Source organism: Neltuma alba, unplaced genomic scaffold, assembly GCF_004799145.2.
Source record: "Neltuma alba isolate B1F8T4 unplaced genomic scaffold, ASM479914v2 tig00003186_pilon, whole genome shotgun sequence".
In the NCBI taxonomy this organism is placed as follows: domain Eukaryota; kingdom Viridiplantae; phylum Streptophyta; class Magnoliopsida; order Fabales; family Fabaceae; genus Neltuma; species Neltuma alba.
The window spans coordinates 359909-383727 of NW_021633177.1; the positions used below are offsets into that span (position 1 = coordinate 359909).

General features: G+C 36.1%; 4 protein-coding genes and 1 non-coding gene across 7 annotated transcripts; 2 read left to right on the forward strand and 3 right to left on the reverse strand.

Moving 5' to 3' along the window:
- Nucleotides 1–1491: 1491 nt before the first annotated feature.
- On the forward strand, nucleotides 1492–6808 carry LOC114740657 (monosaccharide-sensing protein 2-like). Of its 3 annotated transcripts, none has more exons than XM_028928850.1 (7): nucleotides 1492–1644; nucleotides 1749–1782; nucleotides 2008–2138; nucleotides 3071–3631; nucleotides 4381–5318; nucleotides 5598–5785; nucleotides 6194–6808. In XM_028928850.1, the coding sequence occupies exons 3-7, from the start codon at nucleotides 2057–2059 to the stop codon at nucleotides 6636–6638; spliced, it is 2214 nt and encodes a 737-aa protein (XP_028784683.1). In that variant the 5' UTR covers nucleotides 1492–1644; nucleotides 1749–1782; nucleotides 2008–2056; the 3' UTR covers nucleotides 6639–6808. The 3 variants fall into 3 exon arrangements, with proteins under 3 accessions (XP_028784683.1, XP_028784682.1, XP_028784681.1); XM_028928849.1 differs by having other exon boundaries at nucleotides 2011–2138; XM_028928848.1 differs by having other exon boundaries at nucleotides 1492–1782; nucleotides 2011–2138.
- A 2848-nt stretch (nucleotides 6809–9656) lies between these two features.
- Nucleotides 9657–12005, reverse strand: LOC114740682 (protein MULTIPLE CHLOROPLAST DIVISION SITE 1). The gene is made up of 5 exons (XM_028928886.1): nucleotides 11906–12005; nucleotides 11561–11803; nucleotides 11308–11471; nucleotides 10819–11206; nucleotides 9657–10141 (listed from the first exon to the last, which is right to left on the reverse strand). The coding sequence occupies exons 1-5, from the start codon at nucleotides 11954–11956 to the stop codon at nucleotides 9965–9967; spliced, it is 1023 nt and encodes a 340-aa protein (XP_028784719.1). The 5' UTR covers nucleotides 11957–12005; the 3' UTR covers nucleotides 9657–9964.
- Nucleotides 12006–12405: 400 nt separating this feature from the next.
- LOC114740677 (flavonoid 3'-monooxygenase) lies at nucleotides 12406–14554 on the reverse strand. Its single transcript, XM_028928880.1, has 2 exons — nucleotides 13632–14554; nucleotides 12406–13230 (listed from the first exon to the last, which is right to left on the reverse strand). Exons 1-2 carry the CDS (start codon nucleotides 14529–14531, stop codon nucleotides 12589–12591), a joined length of 1542 nt encoding a protein of 513 aa, XP_028784713.1. The 5' UTR covers nucleotides 14532–14554; the 3' UTR covers nucleotides 12406–12588.
- A 598-nt stretch (nucleotides 14555–15152) lies between these two features.
- Nucleotides 15153–15224, forward strand: TRNAW-CCA (transfer RNA tryptophan (anticodon CCA)). The gene has a single exon. It is a non-coding gene; the product is annotated as a tRNA-Trp (tRNA).
- Nucleotides 15225–19013: 3789 nt separating this feature from the next.
- Nucleotides 19014–23790, reverse strand: LOC114740676 (dolichyl-diphosphooligosaccharide--protein glycosyltransferase subunit 1A). The gene is made up of 10 exons (XM_028928878.1): nucleotides 23590–23790; nucleotides 22868–22912; nucleotides 21868–22505; nucleotides 21641–21788; nucleotides 21398–21574; nucleotides 20874–20942; nucleotides 20696–20785; nucleotides 19795–19953; nucleotides 19476–19700; nucleotides 19014–19396 (listed from the first exon to the last, which is right to left on the reverse strand). The coding sequence occupies exons 1-10, from the start codon at nucleotides 23698–23700 to the stop codon at nucleotides 19205–19207; spliced, it is 1854 nt and encodes a 617-aa protein (XP_028784711.1). The 5' UTR covers nucleotides 23701–23790; the 3' UTR covers nucleotides 19014–19204.
- Nucleotides 23791–23819: the final 29 nt, after the last annotated feature.

The following is a 23819-nucleotide window of genomic DNA, read 5'->3' on the forward strand; positions in this document are numbered from 1 at the left end:
ATTCTTTCTTTTTTGTCTACATATAAATTAAGCTTATAATATCTAGGGTATTGAATATTTACTTTTTTATTTTATAATTTTTTATCCACGTGAACTGATTAAATAGTCAGATTTATATTGTGAATTGGAGGAATGCGTATACATAGATTCACGCAATCACGCATGTGATATATTTTTATAAGTCTTAAATTCTATTGATAAAAAGTAGAAACAAATTTAAGTGTCAGTGGACTTTAAATTACTTCCTCCGTCTGTATTCTTTTTTTTTTATTCAAAATTTCATTTCCTCCATTTCTAACAAAAATGACAATAAGTAATAATTATTTTTTTTTTTACTTTTTTTATCTTACAGTGTCTCTTTATTAAAATTTTAGAATTCTACTGTTTTATTTTTTAAAATCAAATTTATTAAAATTTTTGTTCTTTCAATTTTTCTTATATCAAATATAAGGTTAACCATATTTAATATTTTAAATTTTTTTGTTTTAAAGTATAATTATTACTATATCTGGTCTTTAATATAAAAGTTAATTTGATTTTTAATTTCGTCTTAAATATAAAATCTTAATTCATTTTATGAATCATATTTATTTATTTTTTTTGAAATAATTATTATAATAATTGCATAAGTTAAATATTTCATCAAATAATACTTAATTATTAAAGATATTTAAAAAAATAATACTTATTTACTACAAATAATTAATTTAACTAATTTTTTAATTTATTTAAATTAGTTAATTAATTTTTATATTAAATAGTAGAGGCTGTACTTATTTTCATCTTCCGAGGTAGTTAAGGGTGCAGCTTTAAACGGAGGACAAAACTGAAAAAGAAGAACTAACTTTTACATATTACTCGTATATAGATATCACTTTACCAATACCGGGCTTTTTTTGGTCGAACATCCTCCACTAATGTTGAAATGCTTAGTTTTTAGATAAAACAATATGTATAATACTTGTTTTGATATGAAAATATTTATAATACGGTATAAATGTAATTTACTTTTGGATAAATTATGAATTATACATCTCAACAGTTAATTGAGGTTAAAACTTTGAGCTTAATAATACTATATCTATTGTTTAATACAAGGCCTACTTGACTTAGTTTAATTAAATTAAAAAATTTATTAAATTAGTTATTTATGATAAATATGTGTTTTTTTAAAAAATATTTTTATTAATTATGTGCATTAGTTAAAATTAATATTTGATAGAATTTTTAACACGTGTAACTAATATAAAGATTATTTTAAAAAAGACGAATAAATGCAAGACAAAATAAATTTAAATCTTATATTTAAGATTAAATTAAATTAAAAGGGTTCCAGAATCCACAACTTTCCTAGTCCCCACTTTCTGGTAAATACTAAGTGGAAAATGAGCACTGATACTGCAATTTTCAATTGGGAGGCTATGGAAACTGCTGGCGATATAGGGGAGAATCGGGGGGAGATATATGTGTATGTGTGTATATATAAAATGTACCCACTCTCTTAATTCTTGATCTGCCAGACTCCTTCAGTTCCTGATCTGGAGCTCTTTTTGTCCTTTTGCGCAGATTCCACCTCTTCAGCAGCAGCAGCAGCCACCAGCCAGTTCATGCTTCTTCATCATGAATCTTCATTCTTTTTAATCTGTAAATTTGATTTGATATCCAAGCAAGAGCTCTACTTATGAAGTTCTTTAGTTCAATCTTCTAATCCAAACATCCAATCTTCTTTTCTTTTCATCTCTTTACAGACGAAATTGCAGTGTAAGCCATCGATATTCTCAGGTATGCTCCTTTTCGTTAGTTGTACTGTTTAAACACGAGCACATAATTCATGTTTGTGCCGGCCGGTGACCATCAGTATCTGCTTATGAAAATTTGATCATATTCCGAGCTTAACCACATCACCGCGTTCCGTTTGTCGAAATCCGAGGGGTTAACTTCTGTTCTCTGTTGGTGTGGAAGTGGGAGTGCTTGAGTTGTTGATTCGGATTCTTCGTATTTTCTTAGCAGGTTACTTTACAGGCCGCTGCAGACTTAAATTCATCTGTGACTGGAAATGAAGGGAGGAGCCGTGCTAGTGGCTATTGCGGCTTCTATCGGTAATTTTCTGCAAGGATGGGATAATGCTACTATTGCCGGTACTGATTCCTTTTTGCTTCCCTTCAACATCTCCATCTTTTGAATTTCTTTTACTAACAATACTTGAAAAGGCAGCTTAAGTGCTTAACAAGGGGCCAAGAATTTTACTAACAGAAGCTACCTTAGAATCGAAGGAGCAGCCACGTGTACAACAACAAATTTCGATGTCTTACTAAGACGAATATCCCTTATTACGAAAACATGTAGTATAAAAGCGAAGCATAATATTTCAGCGCTACAGCAGAAAAATTTCTCGGAAGCTATAGCTCTGCGTCTGACTCCCTTCCTTTTAGCCATGATACCGCTCAGCCTTCACCTGAATGTTTTCTCTCCCTTTTCATATATAGAGCAAATAAATGTAAATCAAGCCAACCCGAGCATAGTTGCAACTAGTTACTTATTCTTAAGTGGACAGTGTCTCGCACATTAGGGAGAGCTAGCATCCCCAACAAATTTATTGGATAAAGCTCCAGATTAATGCTTTCTCCTATCCAAACATTGCTGGTTTTAAAATCACCAGTGGCAACGTTCCCTTTTTTATTCTGTTGAATAGTGACCATCCCTTTCAAGTGTACGAAACATATAAGTAAGCTCTGTTCTGAATATCACTCATTTAGGAGAACGAGCTTTTGCCAAGTGATCAAATATTTTGCTGCTAAAAATTGGAATGGTCCGAAAGCAATTAGGTGTAGATCTTTAACATACAGGATGTAGGATTGAACTGGTTTATTTTACATGTATTTCTCCTGAGGTACATGATCTATCATGGAACAATTCCGTTCTCTCTGGTTAATTGTGCAAGATTTTTTTGGCCAGTAGCGTAAACCCCTGTAATTATAAACAAGTGATGAGGTTGGCTGGCTCTAGATAGAGTTATCAATCTCAATGATCGACTTCTTAGCGAGCTACTTGAACTTTTCTTTGCTTTCAGGTGCCATTGTTTACATTAAGAAGGATCTTGTTTTGCAATCAACTGTTGAAGGACTTGTGGTAGCCATGTCCCTCATTGGAGCAACATTGATTACAACCTGCTCAGGTTCCATATCAGATTGGCTTGGTCGGCGTCCAATGTTGATAATATCATCTACGCTTTACTTTTTCAGTGGTTTGGTGATGTTATGGTCCCCAAATGTGTATGTGTTATGTATAGCTAGGCTACTAGATGGATTTGGTATTGGTCTTGCTGTTACTCTTGTGCCAGTCTACATATCTGAGACCGCTCCATCTGATATAAGGGGATCTTTAAATACACTTCCACAGTTCAGTGGTTCAGGAGGCATGTTTGTCTCATATTGCATGGTTTTTGGCATGTCATTGACAACCTCTCCTAGCTGGAGATTAATGCTCGGGGTTCTTTCTATTCCCTCCCTCATCTATTTTGTATTAACAGTATTTTTCTTGCCTGAGTCTCCTCGGTGGCTAGTGAGTAAAGGAAAGATGGTCGAGGCCAAAAAAGTTCTTCAGAGATTACGGGGCAGGGAAGATGTTTCAGGTATGTTTGTACCTCTACATATGGCCATAGATTGTTTTCTATAGGTTTGGGAGAAGCTTACTTCATTTCGGACATTGTAAACTTGTAATCATTATCTTGACATTCTTGAATCATTTTGGATCATAGACGTGTCAGCAGATGTTTTCATTTCTCCAAAATTAATTTATATGTTTCTTTTAATTTATATTTTTTTCCTTCTCATCTGATGACGGCGGAATAAATCACAACTTTATTTCCTGTGTCATGTGGGCTCCGCTTTTGAGGCCATAATTCTTATATTAGCCTTTTGCCCATGATTATATGAAGTAAATGGGCTTGGTTTCCTGAAATTGTGGGTTAGTCATAGATGGGGATCCATTTGAAGGCTTTTGGCCCATTTTGACATGTAAGAAACCCACTAAATAAGACAGCATTTCTGTTTTTACTGAAACTATAAATTCACAACACAATAGCTCTTCTTATATGGGCAAGGCTTCAGACATGAAGTATACGAATGTGGTAATGTCGCTGTAGAGTAAGGTGATCAATACAACCGCAAGATTGCTTGTGATTTTTAATTTCTAACTTCACGTGAATTTCTTGTAAGTTTTGATAAAATCAAATATTATCTGCTGTAAATCCTTAATTTTCTTCTGTGATTTCATTGCATATCCAATATCTATTTTCACATATCATCTTTACTTCTTTTTAATTATGATAGTTTCTTTGAGGGATTTATCAGATCCTGCGTAATCATAATTTACTGGCAGGTGAGATGGCATTGCTGGTGGAAGGTCTTGGCGTTGGAGGAGAAACAAGCATAGAAGAGTATATTATAGGCCCTGCTGATGAAGTGGCTAATGGCCTGGAACCAACAGCAGATAAAGATAAAATCCGGTTGTATGGATCTGAAGCAGGCCTCTCTTGGGTTGCAAAACCTGTCATGGGAAACAGTTCTCTCGGTTTGGCATCCCGTCAGGGAAGCCTTGCCAACCGAAGCATGCCTCTCATGGACCCTCTTGTGACTCTCTTTGGCAGTGTACATGAGAAGCTCCCTGAGACAGGAAGCACGCTTTTACCAAATTTTGGAAGCATGTTCAGCACAGCTGGGCCTCAAATCAAAGACGAACAATGGGATGAGGAGAGCCTTCAAAGAGAAGGTGAAGACTATGCCTCAGATGCTGCTGGGGACTCTGATGACAATTTGCATAGCCCTCTAATCTCACGTCAAACGACAAGTATGGAAAAGGAGATGCCACCTCCTCCTTCTCATGGCAGCATTATGAGCAGCATGAGGCGTCACAGTAGCCTCATGCAAGGATCAAGTGAGGCAGTTGGTAGTACAGGCATTGGTGGTGGCTGGCAGCTCGCATGGAAATGGTCCGAGAAAGAAGGTGAAGATGGTAAAAAACAAGGAGGATTTAAAAGGATTTATTTGCACCAAGAGGGAACTCCCGGATCTCGACGTGGATCCCTTGCATCAGTTCCTGGTGGGGATGCTCTTGGTGAAGGTGAATTTATCCAGGCTGCTGCCTTGGTTAGTCAGCCTGCTCTTTACTCCAGGGAACTTCTTGATCAGCATACAGTTGGGCCTGCTATGGTTCACCCATCTAAGACTGCTTCAGTGGGACCAATATGGAAAGCTCTGCGTGAACCAGGGGTTGAGCATGCATTGTTTGTTGGTGTTGGAATTCAACTACTTCAGCAGGTAATATGTGGTTACAATAAATGAGCTTTTAACCCATGATCTTGTTGTTTGGAACTTGAAAGCCTGTTTGTTCAGTTTTGCATAATCCAAGGTAAAAATTAAAAAGGTTTGCATAGTCATATTCTTCCAGTCCGAATTTCTTTCTTTCTTTCTTTTCTTTTTTTTTGGCCAGATTCTGGTCCGAATTTCTACATTGTCTTTTATGTACACAGCATCTTTTCTATTGGTTTATGCCATCCGATCACCGACTAACATCTAGTTCTAAATATTTTTATACAGTTTTCAGGAATAAATGGGGTTCTATACTACACTCCCCAAATCCTTGAGGAGGCAGGTGTTGAAGTTCTTCTCGAAAATTTAGGCCTTGGCACGACATCTGCATCATTTCTTATTAGTGCGTTCACAACCTTGTTAATGCTTCCTTGTATTGGTTTAGCCATGAGGCTCATGGATATATCAGGCAGAAGGTATGCTCTAATTCTCCTTCTGGTCTACCTGCTTATTTTTCTTGGAAATGCTTCTGATAGAGCCCAACAGATTAGCATTAGCCTATTAGAAAGGTAGAACCCATAGACTGATAAGTCCCCTAGGCATTCCATACCATTCAATCCGGTACTCAGAATCCTAACGGAGTCCTACCTTTCCCAACTGGCATTATGATGGGAGAAAAGATTCTCTCCCAAAAGACAAACTTGTGAGGAAGCTAGAATCTTTAAACTTATAAACCTATCCAGGCACCGTATACACGAAGGACACGATAATATCCAAACAGATACATTTTTTTTAAAAAAGTTTCTTTTTTTGTGTGTGTGTGTGTTGGTTGTATACTTGATTTGTGATTTATTGGGAATAAGTAACTTACTTGGTTAATGCAGGCAATTACTACTCATCACACTTCCTGTGCTGATAGTGTCACTCATTATTTTGGTGATTGGAAACATAGCGGACTTTGGCAATGTGGTGCATGCAGTAATATCAACTGCATGTGTTGTAATATATTTCTGCTGCTTTGTGATGGCCTATGGACCAATTCCAAACATACTTTGCTCAGAGATTTTCCCTACACGGGTCCGTGGGCTCTGTATTGCCATATGTGCCTTGGTGTTCTGGATTGGAGACATCATCGTCACTTACACACTGCCTGTGATGCTTAGTTCCATTGGACTCGCTGGTGTTTTTGGAATTTATGCTGTTGTGTGCTGTATCTCATGGGTATTTGTGTACTTGAAGGTTCCAGAAACCAAGGGTATGCCCCTTGAAGTCATCACTGAATTCTTTGCTGTTGGTGCAAAACAAGTTGCTTCTACCAAGAACGAGTGATACAACCGCTAGGTGTTATATATACTCTCCAATGTTAGTTCCTGTCTTTTGTCTTTGAACATTTATGCTAGTTAGCAGCATCCCCCTAATGGACGAAGTAGAACACGTGTTATTCTTTCATACGAAAATTTGCATTTTAGATATGAAACTTGGAATATCTTTAGTCGAAAGACTTTTCCCTCCTCCCGAAAGACTTTGAAAACTCAAAGAAATGTCCCATTATGATGGCGCTATTTTTTCTTCGAATGTCGTATTAATACACACATCCAACTTTTAAACTTTTCATGGACTGCTGGCCAAAAAAATTTACAACAAAAGCGTGTAAGATTGTGAGGATGAAAACAATTTTGACATGAAAAGATGGCGAGGAATGACCGATGGTTTATTTAAGTACTGGCGTTTCTTCCTTAACGATTAGGTGGTGTTTGGCAACCCTCAAACACCTCCGCTTTAAAGGAAAATGTAAGAAACAATCCCTTTTTTCGTATTCTATATAAGAGTGTGTTTAGATGAAACCAAATCATAGTTTGAAGAATAGATTTGGAAAGAATAGATTTTGTGAAAAAGTGATTTTGATAAAGTGAGAATGTTTGGATAGTTGTTATTAGAATCACTTTTTATATGTGCAAATTACTAAAAAAGGTATAAGTTAATATGATAATTACATAAAAGAGAAATTTTCTAATATATTTTAATTTGAAGAAATAAAATTGTTAATAATATACTTTTACTAGCATAATTAATAATATATTAGATAATATAATTAATAAATAATTAATATGTGTATATATATTTGATTTTCTCGGTTGAACAATCTAATCTTGGCGAAAAAGAAAAATGACAACATTTGCTAACAAAGCTGTGAAAACTAAATGATATTACTTTTTTTTTGGTCAAAGGGTAAACTAAATAATACTCCTCCGGTCCTTAATATAGGACCCAATTGGTGAGTTGATTTTGGTCCTAAATATAAGACTCATTTCTCATATTTATCAATTATCTTTAAATTACCCCTATAGATACTCTTTCAACCATAATCAAGTAGAAGAAAAAAATGGGGTATTAAGAAATATGATTATGGTATTTTAGGAAAAACGTGTCATATTTCTTATAATTAACTAACTTACCTAACTTCCTTAATCTAATCAAATTAGTTAAATGGGTCTTATATTAAGGACCGGAGGAGTATTATATTTAGAAAATTGGTCAGCTTCATTAGCGTTCTAGCAAGAAACGAAACTCCCGAAGTCCAAGCAATGGGCAGGATCAAAAGCGTCAACAGACAAACAGGTGTGAAATAATTCTTGTGGGTATTTTTGTCAAATAAACGGTTGGCAGCTTTTGACATTCCTAATTATCACTCACACGACTCATTTTCAAGTCTCAGAAGCGAAAAGTTTTCATTTTTCCAGTAAACCATGGTTTCATTGGCCAAAACTAAAGGGGTGTTTGGGAAAAAATTACCCAAATATCATAAAAAAAAACCAAAACCATGGTTTTGGCAGAAACAGAAATTTTCTGCTTTTAGAGGAAAAAGAAAGAGTATAAGAACTTATGAGATATGTGTCTTGTTGTTTTCAGAATAAAATAATATTTTTCTGTTGGTAAAAATTATTCATTTTTTACAAATTTTTTTTTAATCTCATAATTTATAAATATATATACACATATTAATTATTTATTAATTATATTATCTTATATATTATTAATTATGTTAGTAAAAATTATTTTGTTAACAATTTTATTCTTTCAGATTAAAATATATTATAAAATCTATCTTTTATATAATTATCATATTAACTTATGCCCTTTTTAGTAATTTGCGCATGTAAAAAGTGCTTCTGGTAACAACTATTCAAGCACTTTCACTTCTCAGAATCACTTTTTCACAAAGTCTATTTTTCAAAAAATCTATTCTCCCCAAAATCTATTCTCCAAACCATAGTTTGGTTACATCCAAACACCTCCAAGGTTTTTTCTCAAACCAAGGTTTTGATAAAAATAAGGCTGTTTGGACATCACCTAGTCCAAACTATGGTTTTGACTCCCAAACTATGGTTTTGAATGATATCCAAACAAGCTCTAAATCAAACAGGCAAATTGACTCAATTAACTCCCCTCCCAAAAAAAAAGGGATAATGACAAAAAAACTGAAATTTTGTAAATATTAAACAAGGAATGTCAACAAAAATTTATTGTCATTTACAAATTTAGACTTGTCAATACCAAATAAAATTGTGTTACCAAACCTGATTTCAGATTTGTATTTCCAGCTTCTTTTTTTGTCATTCTCCCCAAAAAGAAAACAGAAAAAAATGTATATCAAGTCAAAATAAACTCCTAATTCCTAAATCCAAGACCGCAAGCGGAACTCTCCAAACTAAAACGAATGCCATTTTTTTATTAATTTTAGTTACCCCCCTTTTCCCCTCTTATTCCTTACCCACAAGAAAGCCTTTTTCATACTTTTTAAATTTCAAACAAACGGTAATCAGTAGTGACGGTACTGAGTACCCCGGAATTTAAACAGTCAACGTAAAAATGAAATTGTGCTGTCACAAAATAAGAGTTCAAGTATAATACTCTTCCGATCTTTTATATAAGACTTATTTAACTAATTTGATTAGATTAAAAAAATTAGGTAAGTTAGTTAGTTAGTTATAAGAAATATGACATGTTTTTTCTAAAACATCATAATCATCTTTCTTAATATTTTTCCATACTTAATTATAGTTGAAGGAGTATCTATAAAGGTAATTTAGAAAAAATTAATAAATGTGAGAAGTATGTCTCATATTTAGAATAAAAACTAATTTAATAATTAGGTCTTATATTAAAGACTGGAAGAGTATTTGATACAGTGAGTCTAGCCCACATCCATGCGAATATATTCTACCTTATGAACATGTTTGAGGAATCGTCAGCGTCTATGTGTGAAAATGTGTTCAGTCAATCATTCGATTGCCCGACCACATAAACGCGAGCACCATCAAAACTCATGTCAGGATGAATAAAGCATATTCCAGAATCCAAATCAAACTTTCATCACCATTGCAATAAAGCAAATTCCAAAACCTCTGCCCACCGTTGGTTAATTTTGTTAGTGGTGAGGATGGAACAAGTGCAGAAGTTGGGAGCTGAGTGCACACGTAGTATTTAGTATGTACAGTCATCGCCTATACAAATCGCAACTTTTGAGGCTACCAGATCAACAGGGCAAAATTTCGGAGCAAATTCAAATCTACACTTGTGTTAAAGTGGAGATTCACTAATTCCCTCAAAGCAGCTTTACCTTGAGCATTTCTGGCAGATGAGCGGTATGCCAACTAAGGACCCGGGTTTTCCTCAGATGCTGATGGACTCTCAACTTTATCTGGGTCACTCACCTGATTGTTAATGGAAGTCTTCTCTGCTTGGCCATTTGATTTGACGTGGGACTTCAAAGGTCTATCAAAATCTTGACCGTTGGTAGGATCTAGCATCAACCTGTTGAGTGTTTGCTCCTGCAAAATGGGAAAAAATGTTACAAACGAGACACAAACATTTCAAGAAATAAGAAAAGTGAAAACTTACAAGACAAAAAGCCTGCCAATTTGCAGAAATCAAGTATTTTTGTCACGTAACCAAAATATAATACGGCATGTAAAGACACATGACATGCCTAGTCTATAAATAAATTCAAGAGAGCAGCTCCATGCCTTATACAAATGAATTAATGTTGGGAGAGAAACCAAAACACTAACTTTTTGGCTGGTTAACGAAGTCACCATCCTGGGTTCATAGCTCAAATGGATTTAAAGACTCTGATATAGTGAACTTTAGCTGCAAGTAGTTTTTGGTCCCAAGAGACTGAAAAGTTAATTTTCAGAAGTTAAGTTGAGATAGATAGCCCTATGTTGTTTCCTATGCAACAACCATCACCTTGGTATTTACTGGAAGGCATCTTGAAGTACTCACATACAAACTGTTACTGTAAAGACTCATGCTCTAGTATTGATAATCCAAAATCAGGAAACCTATGTGTTTGCGTGGTTCAGTAATCATAGTAATAGGGTAATTAAAGTGAGCATTCAATACCAGTGGAATTGCCGTTGGATGTGGAAAAATGAAAACCAGGTATTTCTTCCCTAGAAAACTATCTGGCTCCTCGTGTCTGTGTAGTAATTTAGTGAATGCTTACACTTTCAAGGGCTTCGAGCTTTCTGTGGAGGGCTTCATGCTCTGCTTGGATACGCAAAGGAACTCCATGCTTTTGATAGACATTGTTTTGCGCGAAGTTCTCATCGATGTCAGCAGCAGTAGTTGCAAAAGGATGATTGGCGGGAATCCACCTGATAGAGTCAGGATCAACATCGGGAGGTAGAGAGTCTCCTTCTTTAAGAAACATAGTTGGCCGCTTCCACCGGTAGGCCCGTGATCTCCTTCTCTGGTGGATGGCTTGCTGCTCTTCAGTAAGAGTCACTGGGGCCAAGCGGTAAAGCTTTCCACACATCTCAACGGTTGATTTGCTTTTGCTAACCTTTACTAGGGGGTTATTGAATGGGTCTTCATACTTGAGAGGCCTTGATCTGAATGATTTTGATTTTTGAAGCATCCATCAAATATAATGATAAACGATAATGGCTGTTTTATTAACAAGATTAAAGGCAAAAGGGTAATAGAATCATACATGCCTCTTGAATCGTATCTAAGCTGGCCACGTCTCACGAGATCAGCGACGGAACCAGGACGCTTGTATCTCGACTTCCTCACCGCAAACGCTCGGACGGCCGTAACCAAAACAACAATGGCAACACATAACAAAATCCAAAACTTGCTTGGAGTTGAATTCGTCTGTTCAAAAATGGAATTTGGTTGAGAAGCATAAGTTACCAACTATCAAGCAACAATTAATCAACACAAGGCTTAGCATTATAGCATACCAGGAAGGGAAGGGGAGATCTAACAAGCTCATGAATTTTGGCAAAGCAACTATGAGTTACATAATAATGTTGTTCCCTAGGCTCTCTACCGGAAATCGCAGTAGCGTCCGATAATTTAGGTTTCCACCAGAGGTGTCGTCGGCTCGCGTCGCAGCAAAAGGACATCTCATTTCTCCGCCGGACTTTGGAAAAACGACGGCCGGAGGAGGAGCTGGAGACGAAGTTGTGGAGACAGCTCTTAGCCTATGTTTGAATTGAGGTCAATAATGATATACACAATTGTGAAACTCTGACAAACACAGTCGCGAAGTCTGAGCAAATCAACGACCGGACCAGACTACTTACCTCGACAGAAATCCATTCAAACCTCAATCCCCAAAATGTTGTCGATCCCATTTCCAGGAGCTCGAGTCCAGGAGGGCTCTGGTTCTCAAACTGTCTCCCGAAGTTGCTTTCTGCTAACTCCGCAGTGTTCTTCCTAGTTCCAAGTTAAAATCACTCCTTGCGTTCATGAAATATTTATTTAAGAAATTGCTAAAATTGTTGAAAAAGTCGTCATTGAAAATTTATTAGTGAAAAAACCTAAAAAATTTTATACAGATATTATTGATGCTCATTTAGGTCCTTATTGATTAAATTTTTAATAGAGGAGTTTTCTCGAATAATTTATAGGATTTATATTTTTTAATTTATGAACAATGTAAATTTTATATGGTCCGAGACATATAACGCAATGGTAAGCGGAAAGCGTGTCTATCTTGTTGACAAAAATTTGCACATCTCGTGTTTCATTTTGTACAAAATCACAGGGCAGAGGTGGTGGAAGCGCCAGTGATGGAAACTCATTAAAAGAAGATACGAATTGTGATAAATTTTATTTTATAGACCCAAATCCTTGAAATGAAAATTACATTTTAATCCAATAAAACATACAAGATACAAGCACAGCTAATTTTATTTACATTCTCACTCAATAATTAGCTGATAAAATAAAATTATAAAACACACACAGACACACATTTATCCACTTAAGCTGGTGAATAAAGATGAAGAGGAAGCCTGGGCTCAAGCGCTGCTTCAAGGGGCAACTTCTTGGCGATGGAAAGCCCACCAGTCTCCTCCATATTCAAGTCCTGCTCCTTCACAGTCCCAGGAAGCTTCCAATTGAACCCATGAACCAGATTCGCCACACTTGACAGAATCACCTTAAGCCCAAGAGGGTAGCCAGGGCACATCCTTCTTCCCGCACCAAAGGGCAACAACTCAAAGTCATGACCGTGCACATCAATATCCTTAGTGGGGCCACCAATGAACCTCTCGGGCTCAAACTCGTTGGGCCTGACCCAAACTGTAGGGTCCCTCCCTATGGCCCATACATTCAGAGCCACTTGGGTCCCTTTGGGAAGGTCATAGCCCTCAATTTTACAGTCCTCTCGGGATTCCCTCGGTATCAGTGTTGGTAAAGCAGGATGTAGCCTCATTGTTTCTTTAACGATTGCTTTAATGTAAGGTAACTGAACCATGTCTTGTTCTTCAACCCATCTGTTTGTCCCTACTACTTTGTCTAGCTCTTCTTGTGCCTTCTTCAATACTTGTGGCTTTTTAAGAAGCTCTGACATGGCCCATTCCACTGTTATAGCAGAGCTCTGCGTCCCACCTATGAGAAGATCCTGTGGGCATATGTGTGTACGTGCATAAGAAAGCAATATTCCGGGCATAAGAAAGCAACACTCTTACCAGGGAAATGCAGTAAAAGAAATTTTTTTTAATAAGTTTAATTTAAAAAATTAGAGAAATAGGGATAAAATCTTTAAATTAATTTTGCTGGCTCTTTTATCTTAGATATTCTTTTTGTCAAAATTTTATAACTGTACTTTCTTAATTTTTTAGATCGAACTCGTTAAAATTTGTCTTCCTCTCCTTATATTAGAAATAATACTTCCAAAATTTTCTTATAAAAAGAACAACTAACTTTTAACTGTTTTTCTCAATGTGTGTGTGTGTGTGAGAGAGAGAGGTAGTTCATGTAAAAACATCCAGCTAGTTCATGTGAAAACGTAAGTGTGCTTGCCTGAGTAATGGCTTTGACATTATGCCTCTGAAGCTTGAGCTCGCGAGTGGGATTATCTGCAGCTTGCAAAAGGAGATCCACCATATCTTTGGCAACGTAATCCTTAAACCCTTTTCTTCTCTCACCGTGTTCATTCAATACGTGTTCCAAAAACCTGTCGAATTTCTTACTCACGACCTTCATCCTCTTGACGTATCCCTGCAAGTCCAAGAATTGAAGCCAGGGAATGAAATCCCCAATATTCAGAAAACCACTGTTCAGTAACAGAAACTCGTCCAGCATCCACTTGAACTCGTCCGGCGTAATGATAGCATTTTGGGTTTTCTTAACGTATGTCTTCCCCAAAACCATGCGACTTATGATGTTGAGGTTGAAAACGTTGAGGTACTCCTTTAAGAATATGGTTTTGCTCGAAGAACTGTAAAGTTCATTCGCCATAATTCTGATCTCTTCCTTTCTGATATACTCATAGGACCCCAAGCTTTTGGGAGAGAAGAGTTCCGTTAAACAAACCTTGCGGACTTGGCGCCAGTATGGGGAGTAGGGGGCCCAGACTATGTTGCAGTGGCCGAAACCTGCGTACTTACCGGCGGCGGTTCTCGGCCGCGATGCTAAGGAGCCATCGTGGATTTTCAGAAAGGCCTTGGCCATTTTCACCGAGGAGCCGACGACGAGGGACTTGGAGCCTAACCAGATGTGCATGATGGGTCCGTACTTCTGGGAGAGAACATGGAGGGACCTGTGAGATTGTGGGCCTATGTGGTCGAGGTTTCCAATGACGGGCCATGCTCTAGGGCCTGGAGGTAGATTGGGCCTCGGCCGACCGAGACGGCGGAGCAAGAAGAGGACGAGCAAAGCGGCGACGGCTGAGAACCATGCGCCTGCCACTGGTATTGCCATCTTAGCTGTGGGTTTGTGTTTAGAACTAGTGGAAGCTGGGAAGTTTGCGTTGGCGGGCATTGAACAGGATATTTACAATTTTTTTTCTTCCTTGAATACATTTTTATTTAAGTTTTTTGTTCACCACACATCAGGGGTGTTGAAAAGTTAGCGGAAGGCCCGCATTTGGTGCGCCTGACTTGTGAGGGCGATCCCATCACGCACGTTTAAAATATTTTCATCACAGAAAGTATTGCATACTAATTTTTCTATACGGCTACTTCAAACTAATTCTCAAATTTAGGACAGATAGCAGTAGATGCATATTATAGAATTTCAATCGCCTTAATATTTATATCAATTTATATTTTATGTATTTAATTTCCCCGGAAACAAAATCTTGGGCCGGCGCATGATGTTAAACAAATACGCAGTCCTTGTCCCCTGGTGACGTACTGCACTGGACCAGATTGATGCTTTTCCTCCCACGTCTCACAAGCGTAGCGTAGCCACAAGTGGGCACATCTTGCTCAATCTCTCATGGCGCCCACAAGCCCCACGTCAGGCGCGGAAGGCTTGACGTGTGTAACTTCCTTTTCTATCTAGTAAATAATCTTTGTTGTGTGCTCAGGGACAACTCCTGGATCCGTGGCGCAATGGTAGCGCGTCTGACTCCAGATCAGAAGGTTGCGTGTTCGATTCACGTCGGGTTCAATTCCAAGTTTTTAGTGATTTTAACTGAATTAACTGAATTTGAATATCAAACATGTATGCGTTTTTGGTAGAATGTAAACCATTCCCCGTCAGTTGCAATTGTTTTTAGATAATTTCTGGGCATGGAAAATTAGTTTATAGCCATAGATTGACATGAAACTAACCAGAAAATGTATGACCAATATAGTCCTACTAATCTTAGCATTAATGTAATAGAAAGTTGAACCAGTTGCATGATGTCTTCTTCATGGTCCTGGAGTAATATTAATCAATAGTAGAACTTCTCATGCTTTATTTATCAACACAATAACAAATATACTCCCCTTTTAATTATCATGTATCAAAAAAAATTTCACATCTTTCTCACTATCATCTATTTATAAAATTCCTATAATGATAGCTTCATCAGTCAACCTCTATTCGAGTAATTTTCTCTTTGTATAATACAAAAAATTAGACACTGCTATTTCCTTTCTTTTTTTTTTTTTGCTAGCAAAACTATACTACTAGTATTACATATACTCTGATACCTTAAAATATGTAATCACATTCTTATTGCATTTCGATAAAAGAAACATGCATGAAGCCCTTAAAAATCGATACTTAGTAAGACATAATTAAATTACCTATTGCTTTGTGCATTTATTGAGAATCTCTCTCTCTCTTTTTGTCACCCTTATAATTAAATTGGCATTATTAGATATACAGTCACAATGCCAAACAATCACTATTAAGTATTTTTAGAAAAAAAATTACAATCTCATACATATTTCCTCCATCCTAAATATAAATTCACTTTGTACAAGTAGTATTTATTATTAGAAAAATTAGTTTGGAAGTCCTTATGGTTTTATTCAGTTTTGAATCGGATCCCTAAGTTTTTTTCTTTTTTTTTATCAAATCCTTTAATTTTTTATCGTTAGATCAGTTAGTCCCTACCGTTAAATAAGCATTAATAGTGTTAAAAGTTTCCGTTAGTTGAAACTAACTTTTCCTTCCATCTCCTTCCACATAGCCCCAGAACAAACCAGCTCTCATCTCTCCTTCACTTATTCCTGGAATATTCTTCTGCCCACAATTAAATGCCACAACTCCCTTCCTAACATATTCCTGAAATGGATCTCTATGTGGAAGACGAAGGGTGCAACAACTCTGATTCACGATGGAGGTATAACCACGGCCAACGCCCGACAACGAAGTGGGTGGTGGTTTGAGGATTTTAGGAGCTTGAGACTAGTGCACCGTGGCCGACGCTCTCAAACATCTCCGCACATTTGGTTCTACACACATGAATTTGTACATACTTCTTCAGCTTCAGTTAATTTCAAACTCCCTCCTCAAGTTTACAATACAAGGTTTGACAATATATAGAAGTAGATGTGGTGTATGAAATTACTACAATGAGTAATTGCCTTATCGTTGAGTTGCAAGATTAACATGAAAAGTTAACTGAAAATACAATTAAAATGTGACAGAAGAGCATACAAGGCAGTTGTTGTTTTATTTGCTTCCATGTGTCATCGTGTTCGTTTTGGCAGCATAACCAAATCCAAATGCAAAGTAGTGTCTAGAATCTAATCAAGGCTCCGCTGACGGAAGCAAGAAAGAAAAGATCAATGGGACTGGCAGGGATCGAAAGGGAGGTGAGGCATTTAAATTTTAATGGTGGGCAAGAAGAATGTTTCCAGTGACACGTGAAGGGGAGAGAGAAAAGTTTGGTCAAACTCAAGGCTATGGAGGAAAGAGATGGAAGGAGAAGAGACTAACGAAATTTTTAACACTGTTAGTGCTTATTTAACGGTAGGGACTAACTGATCTAACCGTAAAAAGTTTAAGGATCTAATAAAAAAGAAAAAAAGTTTAGGGACCTGATTCAGAACTAAAAGAAACTACAAGGATCTCCAAATTAGTTTTCCTTTATTATTTATTAGTTTTAACTGTATTTTCTTAATTTATATAATTTGGATATTTATTTTTAATAAAAAGGAGAATAACACGTCAAGAAAAAATCTAGCTGAATTAAAGGTTATTGGTCAACTATCACTGGCCCAAAAAAAGACTCTTTCCCAAAAAAGCATCTACAACTACATATTTATGATATCAGAGTTAAAGTTTCTGCTAAAAGCTAGGATACTTTGCTTGCATAAAAGTATAGTTTAATTGTAGTTCTATGATTATATGCTCATCTACTATTTGATATTTCTAAATGCTTAGGAAATATCTTAGATGATTAAAGCTAGCATAAAACTCTAAAATGGAGTTTTGCAAACCAGGAAATAAAATCAGAACAAGGAAGAATAATACTTTTGTTTATGATGACCAACCATTTAGTAAGAGTAAAGATTAAAGTGAGTTGAGGTTTAAGGGAGTCATTTAACTTATGAATCATAATTGGATCAAATATTAACTTACCCTTGGAGATATGATATGTTTTGATATTTGGTCAAGCCCACCAAGAAAAAAAAAAAAAAAAAGAAGTGGCAAGGTTTGTGTTGGAAGAAAGCGCCCTAGGAAGTAGTTCTTTCTGATCTTATAATTGTGTATTAATTATTACATGTCTGTTTACACCATAATACTGTAGTTGACCATGAGAACATGTAATTTTTTTCTTTTCATGTGTGTTTATATGTATTCCGTCCATAAGGAGGAGAAAATTAACAGCCGGAGACAGGTAAGTGTTATCTATAGGAATGATATGCACATAAATGTTAGTTATTATTGTGTTTAACTTATCATATATCTATGTGTGCCGTTTATGTTAGAAGTCAGGGCAATGAATGTTTTGCCCCACAGGTTATTGTAGATTTAAGGGTTAATATAATCTTCAAAGTATACACTTAGTCCTTTAACTCTATATAAGGTTTCAGTTTGGTCTCTTAACTTTAAAAAGTATAACTTTAGTCCTTTAACCCTAAAATTGTTACTTTCAAATTATAATTTTTTGTAACAATCATAGTCATTTTGAATATTAAACTTAATAAGTTAGTGTTTAGTAATATTTTATCAGTATTTAAGAATTCAATATCATTATTTTTTGTCAACACTTTTAGGATTAGAGGACTAAAACTTTACTTTTTAAAGTTAAGGGACCAAAGTAAACCTTTGTGTCAAGTTAAAATGACTAAAAATATACTTTAGCCTATAATCTTTAGTCCCTTAAATTTGTTTTCATTTTGGATTTAGTACATCAAATTTTAAATTATAGGTTTTGATTATTCAAAAACAAAATGACCTAAGATTCTATTAAATTATAGAGACTAATGTTTCAAATAAAAAAAAACTTAAATAACCAAAACCAAAATGAAAACAAACTTAAAAGACCAAAAATTATATTAATCCTTCATTTAATTATATTTAGCAGATTGTTATAAACAGTAAAGATTGGTTCAATTATTATTTTGCTTAAGTCCAAATCTCAAGATAAATTTTACCCAATTTTCAAAAAAAAGACTAAATCAAATATTTGAACTACTAGACATGTTTTATTGCAAGTGTAAGTTTGAAAAGCTTGAAATTTTTTTCAAAATCTCATTTCTTAACAAGATCAAACCCTTCATATGAGAAATATTTGAAGGAAAAAAAAATTCCCCAAATAAAACTTGACTTTTAGTAGTTTCTCGTTAGTTACTCACCCTACTCGTGTAAAAGGATGTTTGGCTTCCTTAAGAAATGCTTTTTAAAAATATTTTTCTGTAAATCAAAGTAAACTTCTTCACAAATTTACTTTACTTTATATACCGTAAAAATACTTTTAAAACCATAATTTTGATTCCATTCAAACACCCCCTAAGACTCAATAAGGTGTCACATTTATTGTAGAGTTTCAAGCATCCCGTAATGTAAGACTCAATTTAAGTCTAACAAAACAAAAAGTGCGATTTATCCATATGATTCAAGTCCGAACTTCTATTACATGATGCACTAAATAAAACATTCTAACCCAAGTACAGCATTTTCATAATCGGGGAGTCTAGTCATGATCAAATCTCGTCAATAAACTCCAAGAGATCATCAACCTCTTGCCTTAAAGCTGTAATTTTCTGCTGATGTGATGAAATCCGATTTTCAATTTCCCGACCCCCTAACTTTTTCTCATAGCAGTCTACAACAGTCGAGTGTTTTGCCATTAGCCTCTCTTGCAACTCCCTCTCCTTTGCAATTAATTCCTCAACCTGCAAGCGACGCGATAAAATTAGATACATGGAATCGCGTGGGAAGGGATCTGTAAAAAGAAAGCACTCCCGACAAAACCTTGGGTGCTATGTGAGCTGCTTGTGGAGCAGATTGCAAAAATGTCAACAGTGGCTTCAACTCTTTAGATAACTCTTTCAGCAAGTTATCCACTGATTTTCGAGTTGTTTTACAAGCTTGAACATCTCCTGTCCTAGAAAGGTCCCGTAAAGATGCTTCTAGCTTGTCATTTGTTGTCAAGCAACGGTTAATGATGTTACACAGCTGCTGGATATTTGTTTGCACCTGAAAAGTGAACCACCAAGCCCAGAATATAAGAACTATACTTAACTGCAAATATCAGATTTCCTATGGGACAATAATTTCATGATTTAATTACCTCCTCCCATTGAAGCTTTGCCAAATAAGTAGGAGATGACTTAGAGATTGACAAATCTACATGCATGTAGACAACACAGGTAACAAATAGAAAGAAAAACCCAGCAATCAACATCAGAGGCTTCCTAAGCATAGAAAGACAGCTGAACTTGTAATAAACCTGCAATAATATCCATGAAAGTCAGTAAGCTGCACACGTAACCACAATGCATAAACACCACTCATTTAGCAATCCCTCTAACCCCTGTTTTTCAGCTTTCAGACTGTAAGTATACTTTCAGCTACTAAATTACGCTATATAATTGCGAGGAAAAAAAAACACATAATAAACACCACCAAATTCACTAATGTGGTCTCCTGATAAGTGACATTTACATTTTGCTGCATTATGTCTCTTTTCAATTATGTTAACTTTGTTCAATTGTTAAAGCTGTTCTGGCTTATGTGTCAGGGTGGTATAAAGGTAAAAAGTATTTAGCACCAGTTTTGCATTTGGGCGGTGCTGCCCGTGTATTTTCCATACTGATAGTGTATTCCATGGCTCCCTGTTTACAAACCAGTTTTTGAGCATAGAAATTTATCTTTGGCCTTCACATTACCAATCCATTGAATTTAACACTAGTTTTCTTTAACCTCCATCTACTAATTAAAATTTTAAGAAATTAAAATGATCAAAACTTTTATCATGACATTCAACATCAGAATCAACCAAACCCCACCCCCCAGAAAAAAAGGAAAAAAAAAAGAAACAAACAAAGAAAGAAAAAAGATATGATAAGTGTTAGTATCATTTATAAACCAAAAACTACCCATGTGATAACAATTATGCATTCTGGGTATTTGGCAGCTCGCTTGTACCAAGTATACCACTAAACTACCTCAAAAAGGTGCATCAGCAATACCTGAAAATGAACATTATGCTCAGGCACAACATTGCTCTTCTCCAGCACAACAACAGGTCTACCAACAACATCTAAGTGGGAAATTTTTGTCTGAAAGCAATCAAATAAAAGGGCTTAAAAACCAAACCAAGGAAATGGGTAAATGATGACATAGAAGCAGATATCAATCTGACAATACCTCCTGCCGTTGTTTCACAGGAAATGGAACAGATGCAGAGATTCCACTAGAACCCTCAGGCAAAACAACCTGTAATTTAAAATCACCACTCAGACCAATAAAGATTGAACTATTATCCACGAGGTCAATACAAGCAATGATTCTAAGGACCATATGATAACGTGAGTCGTTCCAGGTCGCTTTAAAATTAAAACCACGTGAAGTACCAGGCATACACAGTAAAAAAGTTTAGGAAAAAAAATTTCCTAGGGTTCAAAAGGGGGAGAAAATAGGAAAATGGAATAAATAAAGATGCAGCTGATTGGTTTGATTCACATTCATATTGGCGCAACTTAATCATAGACCAAGTTGAAATTTCATATGCAGAGAAGTGAAACTCCCTGCATACTCTTCTTGCAAAGAAAACATAGAAATGAAATGTGATTTTGTACAATAGACTCCCCACTACAAGATCACTTTTCAACACGAAAGATGAAATAAAACATCAAAAGAATATAGTGTCAGGATATAATCATCTCATTTACCTTCACAAAGAGATTATCAATCACTAATTCTTTCATAGGTGTACCAAAAGTGATATTTAGGACACGTTTCCCATCCACTGCAAATAAGAAGTCCTCAAGTGGCAGGCCATATCCAATGGTAAAAGTGGTCTTCCAGCCACCAAACATTGGATATCTAGGTTCAATCTCGAGTTCCATCTAATATTTTTAAGCAAAGGTTAGTACAGGCATTTAAAAAAAAAAAAAAACACTTAGAATATTCACCTTTTTTGAGTCACCCCATAAACTGGAAGTTGAAATGTTGCCAATTTCATCCCTGTAGTACACAGAATGAGCACGTGGTGGCAACCTTGCAACAAGACGCCTGAAAGCTGATGCACCTCTCACATATGGCCGGGCCTGATAGTCAAGCCTACAACAGAAATGATTCATTATTACATGTACAAGTAACATAACAACCAGCCAATTCAAAACCAAGGAAACAGGGTGACCTAGAAAATTCTCCTTTGCTTTGAGCACCAGCATGAACAAGACTATAATGCTCTGTAACCTGTACATTGCCCCAGTGGGAAATCTCAACTTCTCGGATTAACTCTTTGGCAACAGCAAAGGGATGATTACTCTCGAAATGTATGACTATTGGTAAGTATGAGAATGGGGAGAGATTCTCATAAGGTCCATATTTTATTTCAGAACCATGTAATTTTGTATTTTCTAGCTTTGTATAAGACTCTATTCTTGCATCAGGCAATTTAACGCTGAGTGATTGGACCTTGACATCATATGGAGAAAGATAGTGAGCACTTTCTTGGAAAAGCACAAGCTGTATATCAGACTGAGTAATTTTCTCAGGAATTGGTCGCAATGAGTGGGTAAAGACAGCCAACACATCCAACAATAAGCTGTCACCTTTCCCAAGCCCCTTGGGTAAAGATACAGAATAAGTAGTCAAGGAAGGAGGCATGCCTTCAGGGTGGACAACTCCAACAGGTAAATTGCCCCCAGAAGATGCTTTCCCTTTTCCTTTCCCTCCATTAACTGTCACTGTCAAGTATGCCAAGTGATTTGCCTGGTTATCAGGAAAGGTCAACAAAACCTCAGACACAGGATCAGATCCTGTATTCTCCACCTGCAAAAAAAAAATGGAAGAAAAGGCTAAGGTAAAAGATTAAAAAAAAAATTAAAAAAGGAAACACAGGCAGCAATGTAAAGTTAATTACATGTGGTAGGTGGTGGTTTTTGACACCAGTTTTTCTTTCAACCTTCAAGTTTGATCGAAGCCTAATGTTTACAGATAAAGGACAAGATACCAAATTTGTTTGTTTGGCTAAGTTTCTCACTGTAGCTTAGATTAAATTTCTTTCATAAGCTTGCCTTAGGTAGCAGAAAACTTTTTGGGAATAGGTACCAACACCATCCAGAAAACCTAAGTAAAAATTAAGAAATTACACATATAAATGAAAAATTATAAACGTAATACTAACTTTGTACCTTCAGTGTTGTGGTGATGCGCACAATCTGTGAGGTCAAATCAATCTACAAACAAAAGAAAAAAATTAGTCAGAGGCAAACATCAACAATGATCATGAGCTTTAGAAATGCTAATAGATAATGGATGATTAACAGGCAAGAAGGGATGGACATATTGCACAAGATGAAGATTTAATTTCTAAACAAAACAAAAAAAAAAATCTAGAAGAGACCCCCTTCAATTCCAGGGACATAGTTCCTCTCGTCTTAAAGCTTATTAAAAAAAAAAAAAAATCAAGGATCTAGATGATAGCATCATGCATACAGGATCTTGAAAATAAAAGTTAAATGTAACTTCATAAGGGATGTCTACCCGATGAGCATATATGCATTTGAAGAAGACTCAATGAGTCGAATAGCTCATATAAAATTGTGCCGTGTGTCTATGTTTTAGACTTCATTCTATCGTTACTTAATCCACAAAGATATAGAACAGAGGCAGAGATAAATAATGTTATAAATGTAATCGAGTGGGATCAAACATAATACACAACAAGTAATAAGAGACAAAAAGTTCATATTGATCCTTATGAGTTGTGGCTGACAGCAAATCTAATTCACAGTTGCAATATCGAAATCTAGTCAGGTCAAGGGACGTAAGCAAGCAAAATTGAACAAGGCAAGAACCGAAAACCCTAAATGGGTAATGAGATCGAAATGATTGACAAGTGAAAATCACTTACGCGACGCTCAACTTTGGCAAGGATCAGATCGGAAAGCACGGGTGCGGAGAAAGTGGCCACTGCAAGGAGAAACAAAACAAACCTCGTACCTCTGGTCATTGTCTTCGCCATAACTTCGATCTGTTGCTTTCCCTCTCATTCACTGTGTCAGTGTCTCAAATCGCCTCAATGCCCGCTATTAAACTGCGCCCTATCGCTACGGCACGAGAGGACTCAAGAATACTTAACAT